The sequence below is a fragment of the Malania oleifera genome, chromosome 5 (assembly GCF_029873635.1).
Source record: "Malania oleifera isolate guangnan ecotype guangnan chromosome 5, ASM2987363v1, whole genome shotgun sequence".
In the NCBI taxonomy this organism is placed as follows: Eukaryota; Viridiplantae; Streptophyta; class Magnoliopsida; order Santalales; family Ximeniaceae; genus Malania; species Malania oleifera.
The window spans coordinates 79,256,298-79,267,595 of record NC_080421.1 but is presented as its reverse complement, the minus strand read 5'-3'; the positions used below and the strand labels follow the sequence as shown (position 1 = coordinate 79,267,595).

General features: G+C 36.2%; 1 protein-coding gene across 1 annotated transcript; it reads left to right on the top strand.

Moving 5' to 3' along the window:
* The first annotated feature begins 1,850 nt into the window (after positions 1-1,850).
* On the top strand, positions 1,851-8,435 carry LOC131155431 (guanine nucleotide-binding protein subunit gamma 1). The gene is made up of 4 exons (XM_058108562.1): positions 1,851-2,419; positions 7,435-7,487; positions 7,795-7,839; positions 7,951-8,435. Exons 1-4 carry the CDS (start codon positions 2,303-2,305, stop codon positions 8,033-8,035), a joined length of 300 nt encoding a protein of 99 aa, XP_057964545.1. The 5' UTR covers positions 1,851-2,302; the 3' UTR covers positions 8,036-8,435.
* The last annotated feature ends 2,863 nt before the right edge of the window (positions 8,436-11,298 follow it).

Sequence of the window (11,298 nt, the reverse complement as noted above, 5' to 3'; positions counted from 1 at the left end):
TTACTATCGGATTATGTAAAGAGATAACCACTATGGATGGAAGAAAAAAGGTTGTTTTTTTAGCTTGATTAAGTAGGGACATATTGTGCAACGAAAGAACAGTCTGGTTATTTCACCTAAGAATATGTTGTTCAAAACTAATAGAGGAATATAAAATGACCATAAGAAACTCTTGACATAATTGAATTGGGAATAACTTATTACAGGTGGGCAAAAAACATTTGTTTGCATTTGAGCCCCCCAAAGGTGGCTCATGTGGTAAACTCTAGGCTTTCCTGGTTAAATGGCCAAGGTTTGAGTCTTAGGGGTTACAACTTTGCATGTGAGATAATATCTTGGTGTTTAAGTGGAGAAGGGTAAAGGGACACACCTATTATCCTAGTAGATTAGTCGAGTGTCCAAAGGACCTTAGACACCATCATTTGAAATATATATATATTATCGCGCCTCTTCAACTTCATGAAGTGGAAATTAATTCTACATATAAAATGATCATAAAACACATCTTTTGACATAATTGAATTGGCAACGGGATATGAAGAATCTTGAGATTTGGAAAACAAACTCATTCTCGATGAGAAAATAAACTCATTATGGTGGGAGAATGGAGTTGGAACACCATACTCTCAAGACGAGGACATCAATTCTAAATACAAAATGATCATAAAAGATCTATTCTGACATAACTGAATTGGCAATAGGTCTAGAAGAATATTGAGACTTGAAAAACAAGTTCATTCTCGGTAGGAGAATGGAGTAGGAACACCATACTCAATAGACAAATAAATTAATTGTGAACACAAAATGACCACAAGAAACCTTTCTCGACATAATTGATTTTTTTTTTTCTAAAAATGTAAAATGTTTCTTTTGTACTTTTGACTTCATTTTTTTTGGAAAAAAGGTTCAAGTGATAAAAACAAAAGAAGAAGAACCTATTTTCTTAAAAAATTGACAATCATGGACAAAAAAGCCACCTTTGAAACTAGATTAGAACAAATATCCTCCCCTGACTGCATCATTTGTATTTGTTAGTTGGCATCAAAACTTATTCTTGTAGTCATAGGTTAACAAAATAATTAATAATTGTGCTTCTTTTTTTATTTGTTGATTAATTGTGATTAATCACTTAGTGCTGCGGATTTTAAGAAAAAATATAAAAGAGTTTAGAGAAAAGTTGTAAGAGCGCATTTGTAGTACATTTGATCAATTTAAAAGTATTGGTTTGGGCATCAATAATGTATGTATTGCATTTGGGACATTCATTTCTTATAGGCTTTCTAATGATGAAATTAGGTCCATGTCTTTCTATCGAATGTTCATTGGGTTTGGTGGAACTTACCAGCAAGTAGGATTGGGTTATGCTGTATGGAAAGAAAGATACAACAAATATGAATTTTTCATAAAGACTCTTGAGGATAGTGAATGTATAAGTAATAGTCAGTTTAACCTTAACTAATATGACATTGTAATCATTGGGGCTCGTAGTTAGTTTCCATTATCCGTTGTTCTCTTTTATATGGAAAAAACTATTAATTAATTGATATGCTAGTAAACTATTAACCAATTAGACACCTATGAATGACAAAATCAAATCCGCGAGATGTTTGATTGTCTACTCCACAGCTATTACCTTGTGTAACTAATAGGCAACGTGATCATTCCACCCCGTGAAGATGTTCTTCAAGACTAACAAATGGAATGCCACTGTGTCAACCTAAAGTAATAGCAATTGACATTAACTCGGATAGAGCATCCGGCCAAAAGGAAAAAGTCAATAACAGGAAAAGAGACAGTAAAGAAAGCAACTTTCCTCGTTTAAGGTCGCCTAAAATCGCACTTCTCCAGCTGCCATCACCGGAAAACAGTTGTAATAAAAATAATAAAAGATTTATAAGCAACAAGACACTCGCGCACCGGTGTGGATCATTGGCGCACCGAGGGGCCAGCGAGAAATAATGCAACGAAGCCAATAAGAAAAAGAAACAAAAGAAGCTTTTTACAATAAACGGAGAAATCGAAAAGTCTTCCTTCCCTCCTTATCCAAGTCGACGAGGACCGGAGCAGTACGGAGATTTTAACTCTGCTTTCTTATCTTCCTCGGATCCATCTGTCTTTGCAGATCTCTTTCTTAGGGTTCGATGCAGCTAAAATTGTGCTCCAGAGCATGATTTTGGTGTGCTTTTGTAGCTTGTTTTGAGTTTTGAGTAGAGGCGAGTTTGTGGTGGAGTTCTCGTTTCCTTGTGAATTTTGATTTTAGGGTTTGGGAAGGTGGGAAGCAGTCGCTGCATGCGTTTGAGAGATGCAGTCAGCAGTCGAGTCTGAAACGGCACCGTCTGACGATCTTCAGGGACCGAGAGGGAAGCATCGGATGCTTGCGGAGGTGAAGCGCCTCGATCAGGAAACGAAGTCCCTGGAGGTCAGTTTCTGGTTTCTTCTTCAGATTTTGTATTTCCTGTGCTGTCTGTTTCGTTATCTCTTTGTTAATACATGTTATGTGCAAGCTGAAGAGCCATAGCTGCTCCTGATAGCTCCAATTTTTTATTTTTTATTCTTATTTTTTTAGTGAAACTGTGAACAATGATAGCAAAGTGAGTGAGTAGTTTATATATATGTATATATAAAGTTTCTGTTTGGTTGCTGAGAAAAACAAGGGGAAAATGAGAAGAAAATTTGAATGACCTCATCTGGATTAAGCAGAGGAGTCGAACTGGATTCGAGTTAGATGACTGGGACGATGGTTTGCTTTCTTGGCCCCAAATAGCTAAACAAAAAAAAAAAAAAGGATTTGAGATTGAAAACAAGTGGAGATTTTATGGGCTATATTGTGAGCTTTTGTGTTATGTATATTTCTTTTATTGGCTTTCCTTGCGTAACTTAGGTTGAGTTCTTGGCCAATATATAGGCAATTATGAAGTCAACAATGTATTTCTTCGTCTATCCTGAGCTTTATCAATGCATATCATATTGCTACCTAATTCAAATCTCATGCCATTATGGTTCCATGGAGGATGACACTCACTACTCTGCAAATTCCAAGGCTTCACACTTCTCCTCAATTACATAATATGAAATTGCCTCCCCTTTATTCCTTCATCATTCTGATTACCCCGGTACTCTTTTTGTCTGTCAACCATTGACTAGTGATAATTGCCTGACATGGCGTAGTGCAACTCGGATGGTCTTTGGAGCCAAGCACAAGCTCATTTTTATTGTTGGTACTTTTGAGCAGACCATCATTCAGCTCATCAAGTTTACTTCAATGGAGGCATTGCAACAATATGGTTCCTTCATGGTAGCCCATTTAATCTCCAAAGAAATTGTGTAGTATCATTTACATGGAAACTGTGCAAGATGTATGGTGTTATGCTTTTGAAAGATTTCTAATAACAAAATGCACTATGAAATTTTTGAAATCTTGAAAGCCACCGCCAATCACAGATAGTACCGTGATTCTATCGCTAGTTAATAATACATATGTGCAAAGATCTCTTGTATTAACTCTCTACTCATAATCCTTTACCATTTGCACTTTTTGGGCATCCAAGGGTTTTTTCTCTCTCCAATACAAGATAGAATAGTTCAAATTTTCATGGGCATAAATGATTTGAAGCATGGTTGGTGGATTAGAGCTAACCTCTCCTAGTGGGACTCAAGGCTTGGTTTTTTGTTTTGTGGGTGATGAGGCTTGTATTTGAATTGATCTAAATTTCAGGTTACTTTGTGCATGAGGATTGTTTAAAATTACTGTTGGTTGTTGAGAATTTAATTATTTTTTTTCCTTTTAAATTATTATGGAGAATGAAGATATTAAACCTTGTAGGACATTCTAGAGCTTGTAATTCTTTATGGACTGGTATATGAGCGAGTTTAGCAAAATATTCATTTTTTTTTACAAGTGAAAAGGGGGCTATTATTGTGGGATAGTTGAACACTAGTGTTTTGTAGCTTCTTTGTTTTAATATATATGCTTTGAGGGTTTAGGCATAGTTTGATGTTCGCTATGGCTCATTAAAAGAAACTGATTCATGTTGCTGTAAAAATTGTTTTTCCTCCTTGTGGAAAGGAATCTCTTAAGATGGGAAAAAAAAAGTGTTTGATCCTAAGTGCTTTATTGAAGAGCTGATGTAACGCCCTAACCTGGATCTGTCAGGGAACATTGCGTCTCTTCTCCTTTACCTGGACCAGACAACAGGGGGACGGGCCTTATCGAACTAATGATTGGCCCCACAGACCAATACGTGTCATTTTCAATGTGTTTTGTCCTCAGTCACACACTTCCTGAGAAAATTTCTCAAAACGTCAGCCATCCCAAGATTACTCCAAGCCAAGCACGCTTAACCGTGAACTTCTTATGGGAAGACTCCCGAAAAGAAAGGTGCACCTTGTTGATATGGGTAGTAACATCAATCCTTTTTAAGCCTTTTTTCCACAGGGTATCACATTCTTTCCCACTTACAGAACGCAACGTTCTTGTTGCAAACCCATATTTTCAAACCTAGGCGATGTGAATTTCATCACACTTTCGATTGGGTAAACCATTTTGTAATGCCCCAATCTTGGTATGTCAGGGAGCATTGTGTCTATCCTCCTCCACCTGGACTAGACAACAGGGGGGGTGGGCCTTATCAAACTAATGACTGGTCTCACAGACTAACACATGTCCTTTTCAGTGTGTTTTGTTCTCACTTACATATTTCCTGAGAAAACTTTTTAGAAGGTCATCCATCTCAAGATTACTCAAAGTCAAACACGCTTAACCATATAGTTCTTATGGGAAGACTTCCGAAAAGAAAGGTGCACCTTATTGATATGGGTAGTAACATCAATCCTTTTTAAGTCTTTCTTCCACGGGGTATTATAGCTGAATTGGTTGAAATGTTTAAAATGACCAAAACAGATTTGTCATTTTAAGGGACCTAAATAATGCATAGATAATTTTGTAATGTTTGAGATGAACTAATAACACTTGTGGAATAGAATAATCTGTTCAAAAAAGCTATATTTTATCTTTTAAAAGATTTAAAGATCTGTAACTTTAAAGCTCCCATAGATTTTTAAAAGCTGAAAAAGATTTTTACTGAACATGCCACACCCAACTTTTACTTTCAAAAAGGTCATCCAAAAAAAAGGATCAAACTCACCCTGTGTTATGTTAGATTTGTTATATTTTACTTGTAGTGCATGGTAACAGTTTTTTTTTTTCCTTGTTTTTTGGCTTGGTATTGTATTTGATTAGTGCTGCATACTTCTCCCTTTGATACACTTTTGAGCTTTTATAACTGGCTTGATGAACAAAAGCAAGGATAAGAGCTTGCTCAACTCTGTATCAAGCATGTATATTGAGTTGTAGCTGCACTACTACAATGACATACCCCAATAAATGCTGAGGTACAGTGACTTTTGCAATGGAAAACTTTGGGCAAATCTCATGCCAACTGCAAAAGTAACAATTCATTCTTCTTGAAACCTTCTTTCATTTGTGTTCATTTGTGCGGGGATCTCTGCGCACTAGCTCATGCAAACTAAGAGTTGACAACCTTACCTATGACAAGTCATGATCAATCTTTGAAGAAATGTGTTTAGTTATTTGAGGCAAACTTTGTTGTAGTTGCAGACTTTGTTTCCTCCCCACCTTAATGTTTATAAGTTTTATTTTAAGAAACTACAACAGCTTGCATTAGAATTTATTTTATTTTATTTTATTTTTTGTATCAACTAAACAAGAGGAATCCATAAATGATCTCTTCTTGTTCTATTTTCTTCTATTAGCTTTTTTTTTTTTTTAGGACTCCATTGCTAATTATATCTTGGATGAACAATATTCATAGTTCCTTTACCATTTGCATTTGTGGGGCATTCAAGGATTATAGCACTCTCCAAACAAGATAGACTTACTCAAATTTTCATGGGCATAAATGATTTTTATTTGTAATATGTGGTTTGATGAGGGGATGGTCTAATTATTAGTACCACTGGATGTTGATAATTTAATTCCTTTTTAAGAAGGGAACAAAACATTATTATGGAAATATTAGACCATGGAGGACATTGTAGAGCTTGTAATTCTTTATGGGTTCGTATATGTTGAGTTTAGCAAAATGTCAATTTTTTTATACAGGCGAGGGGTTGTTATTGTGGGACAGTAAACACTTATATTTTGTAACTTCAGTTTTTTGTTTTTTTCCTAAAATGCTTTGAGGGCTTAGGCTTAGTTTGACTCCCATTATGGCTGATGACTGGTATATGGATGAGTTTATAAAAATGTTCAATTCTTTTATACATGTGAAGGGGTTGTTATTGTGGCACAATGGAACTTTATATTTTGTAGCTTCATTGTTTTAATATGCTTTGAGGGTTTAGGTTTAGTTTGACACTAACTATGGAACTGATGGAAAGAGTTTATTCAAGTGTAAAAATTGTTTGTCCTCCTTGTGGAGAAAAATGACCAAAATAGATGTCATTTTAGGAGACTTAATAGCGTCTGAATAATTTTGTAATGTTTGAGATAAACTAATGGCACTTGTGGAATATAAAAATCTGCAAAAAAAAAAAACCTAGCTTTTATCTTTTAAATTTTTTTTTATCCATAACTTTTAAAACCTCCTCAGAAAAGCTAAAAATTAGCTTCTTAAAAGCTGAAAAAGCTTGTTATCAAATTCATTGCACCCTACTTTTACTTTTTAAAAGTTCATTCTAGGACCCTTGGAGCTACATCTTGTTATATCTTATATTGGACATAACAAGGTAACAGTTCTATTTTTCTTGGTATTGTATTTGATTAGGGCTGCATATTTCTCCCTTCTGTATGATTCTTCTATGCTTTTATAACTAGCTCTATGAACAAAATCGAGGGCAGGATCTTGCCAAGCTTTGTAACAAGTGTCCATAGTTCTAGCTACAGTGCTACAATGGCATACCCTCAATAAATGCCGAGATATATGAACTTTTACAATGAGAAACTTTCTTACCAGTCCTCATGCCAGAGATTCAAACAGAACTGTGAAAATTATAACTCAATCTTCTTCAATGTTAAATGCCAAATCCTTTATTTAGAGTATTTGCTAGCCTCAAAAGCCACTAGATTCCCAATGCCCTGCCTCAACATTATTTGGTTTCATTTGTGTGCGAATCTCTGCCCAGTACAACAGCACACATTGGAATTCTTTTTCACTTTTCTATCAACTGCACAGTAGGATTCCATAAATGCTGCTTTCTTGTTCTTATTCTTTTATATTAGCTTTGCTGTTGCAATAGTTGTGTTTCTGTTTGTTTATATTGAAGAAGGTTTTGTTTTTCCATTACGCCATATTTTTCATGTGTAAATGCTATAGAATGCACTGATTCTATTGGGCATCAATGATTCAGCAGAGATGCAACCCAAAATTTTGGTCTTTTCTTGATCTTTTATATATTTTCTTTAAACAAATCCAGGAAGAGTTGGAAGAGCTTGAAAAAACAGAAAGTGTTTCAGCTATATGCGAGGAGTAAGTATAACAAAGATCCGATAATACACAGGGCAGTGAAATGTAAAAGACAACGAGGTTACATGCCTCTCTTCACCCATTAAGCCATTATTTATCTATAAACACCAGAGTCCTTTGGTTCAGTTACTTCAGTATGCTCATTCAGCAACCAGTAACTAGAAGCCCTTGGCGGTTTTGCTCACTTGTCAGCTCATTGGGTTGAATATCCTTTTACTCTGTAATCTTCATCGTCATATAATGAAAGAAAATCTCAAATCACATGGACACAAGATTGACAAAAACTATACTTTCATTTGGTGTCTGCCAGGCTGCTGCGCAACATAGAAACCATCCCGGATCCCCTACTGCCAATGTAACTCCATCCTTATCTCCATCTATGCTTGCATTAATAGTTGTCAGTTTCATTTGATTTTTATGGCTATTGCAGCTTGTGCCCAAGCATTGACTTATTCTGGTCTTGCAGAACAAATGGCCCTGCAAACCCCTTATGGGATAGATGGTTTGAAGGTCCCCAGGATTCAGGAGGCTGCAGATGCTGGATGCTCTAATTGGAAGCTGCTTGGTGATTGACGCTCATCTCCAATTGTCCCTAGACCTTAAAATTTGTTTCATTGCAGACATGTTACTACATCTCTGTTTCAATAATTGTTTGATGAAATGTTTTATTGCGGGCAATGCTAAGAGTTTTAGTTCAATTGTGATGAAAGTACAGCTGACACTGTTTTTAGTTAAAATTAGGATTTTTGAGCTTCCGCACACATTGAGAAAGATCATTATCATCGTCCCTCATCCTCTGATATGGTTTCAAACTTTTTCCTTTATTAGTTTGAGAACTATTGAGTGGGAATTGTAAAATATGACCTTTACTGACATGAGCTCAACCCGTATGGATGCCATGTTCAAACACATTCTGCTATCTTTGAAATACAATTTGGTGTCTTTTCACTCCGCTTTCATATAGTTCATTGTTTTTGCATTTGGATGGCACTGGGGTTGTGCATTTGGATAGCACTGGCGGGTGCCACCCGCTCACTGTTTTACGTTCACTTATTTAGTAATGAAAAAGGCAGGGCTGGGCTGTGATGGGGATTCCATTCTTAGAAAGGCTTTGTTGATCCGTGGGGAAGGCCAGCCTGGCTTCTAACCGGGTTGGTCATTCGCATTCTAAATCTCTCTATATTCCGCCCTAGTGCGCCCATGAGACCCCCAGCCTATACAAAAAATGTTAATTGAGAATCGGCTTAAGGTTATATATGAGGGTAGTTCCTGTTTGGTAACTTGGGGAGTAAGAAATTTAGGTTTTGAATTTGAATTTTTTTGGATTTAGAAGGAATTTAAGCTGTATTTGGGAGTATTGGTTTTGAGTTATGAGTTTGAGTGTGTTGATTTATGTGAAAGCCTAATTTTGTATTGTATTTGGTTTAGATTTATATAAATCAATATAAGGCTCAAAATTCATGTATGGTGTTTATAATTTGCATAATGTTGTCTAAATTAATAAATATCATGTCTGCAATTCATGCTCCTAAACATAGGTTAGTATTCAAGAATATTGCCTTAGTGGATAAATGGTTTTGATATTTTTGTTTGGAGTTTGGACTCTTACGGCTTGTTTGGTTTGTTAAATAACTGTTCCTTTGAATAAGATGAAATATAGTGAAAATTTTGAAAATGTAGGTAATGACTATTCATTGTATATTTATTATTATTTCATTTAACGTGTAAAAAGAAAGGAATATTCTTGTCCATTGTGAAATTTGGGAATAGTTTATCTATTCCGTACAATGGAAAAATAATAAGTTCGCACTGTTATTTGCTTTATGGTATAATATGCTGTTTTTGTATAATTTGATATACCTAAAATTAATACTCATAAAGAGAAAAAGAGTTACAAATCTACCATAAAAACACCTCTATATAACTGACGTGGAAATTTAAATACATACATAGTCATGAGAGGGAACCGTTACAAGATTACAATAAAACTCCCATATAAATGCCCATAAAACTTTATAACTCCCATAAACGTAATAATGCGTTCATCAATGCCGGATCAATAGAGGGTCAACTTCTACCACTATAAAAAGGGACTTGGAGAAGAGGTAAACATCTTACTTATACTAACTCTTTCTATTGTTGCAATTCATAGCCTCTCGTTAGTCCTTACTTAGGCATCAAAGTGATCCCCTTGAGTACACCCTCGGGTCCTCCAAACCATCCTTACTTGACTTTTTTCAGGTGGTTGTGATTGAGGAACGATTCATTTAGGTCGTTCAATTTTTTAGGTAGCAGTAGTTGACGTCGTTTGTGTGAATTCTTTTGAGAGTTTTTTTCGATCCTTGATCATGGCTACATCAGACAATTAGAAGTCAGAATTGGCAATGGGTGACAAATAACCCCAATTCATACATTCTGCACCAAGTGACAATTCTAGTGTAACGAGAAGTGAATTCCTTGCATTTCAGAAAAGGATGGAGGACATGTTCACTATGATCCTGTAGCAGAAAAGGGATCATAAGGAACCCGTTCCTCATCCTAACCGAGTAGAAGTTGAGTCAAATGAGAAAGTTGGAGTTTCACTAGAAGTCGCTGATAGGGCTTTTGATCTAATAAAGAAGTTGGACAATGTGAATAGCGCGTGCATTTATGAACAACGATCACATGAATTAGAAGAAAAATTCAAAAAAATTGATCAATTGGAGAAAATGATGAAGGAAGCTTGCAACAACCCTTCCTCAGACCTAGCTTTCACTAAAGAGATAATTGATATTCCCCTACCTAACAAGTTTAAAATGCCAAATATAGAATGGTACGATGGCTTGTTTGATCCTGTTGATCATTTGGACACCTTTAGAATGTTAATGTAATTGTAAGGTGCATCAAATGCAATCATGTGCCGAGCATTTGCAGTCACTTTAAAAGGGAATGCCAAGGTGTGATATTGAAACTTGAAGCCTGGTTCCATTGGATCTTTTTCTGAAATGGAGTAGTAGTTCGCTAGATACTTCATCAACAACCTGAAGATAGCAAAAAATTCGGCTCATCTAATGAGCTTTGTTCAAGGAGAAAGGAAACTTTAAAGAAATTTATGTGTTGTTTCATCAACGCCACCCTGGAGATTCGAAACTTAGATCACGGGGTGGCAGTAGCAGCCCTAACAATGGCTTTCCAACCAGGGGATTTCCTAAATTCACTAAGGAAGAAGCCCCCGGTCAATATAGGAGAACTAATGACATGTTCCCAGAAATACATTAACCTAGAAGAGGTGATGACCACAAGAAGGAGCCGAACCGAATTGAAAAAGAAAGGCCCAACTCATGAGCATAGCTCATGAGGCTCGAAGAATCAGCCCAATTGATGAGTGAAATTCATGAGGCTCGAAGAACCAGCCCAATTGATGAGCACAACTTATGAGACTTGAAGAACCGACCCAACTAATAAGCGTAGCTCATGAGGCCTGAAGAACCAGCCCAACTCATGAGGTCTGAAGAACTAGCCCAATAGATGAGCATCGCTTATGAGGCTTGAAGACCGGCTCACTTGATGAGCACAACTCATGAGACAAAACAAAGACTAAGCACTACTCAGCAAAGTGACCCAATTGATGAGCAGAGCTCATGAGACCCGAAGGTCAGCCCACTCAAGCTGTTAGAGCGGCCCAATTATCACACTTTGTGCATTGTGATGTGGGGTACTTAAATTTAGTTTAATGTGCAGGGTATTTTAAAGAAGGATATTTACACATCAGTCGATGATTTACTTTTCCATTTAATTAGTCTTTTCACTTGCCTTTGACATTGTGTCGATGTGT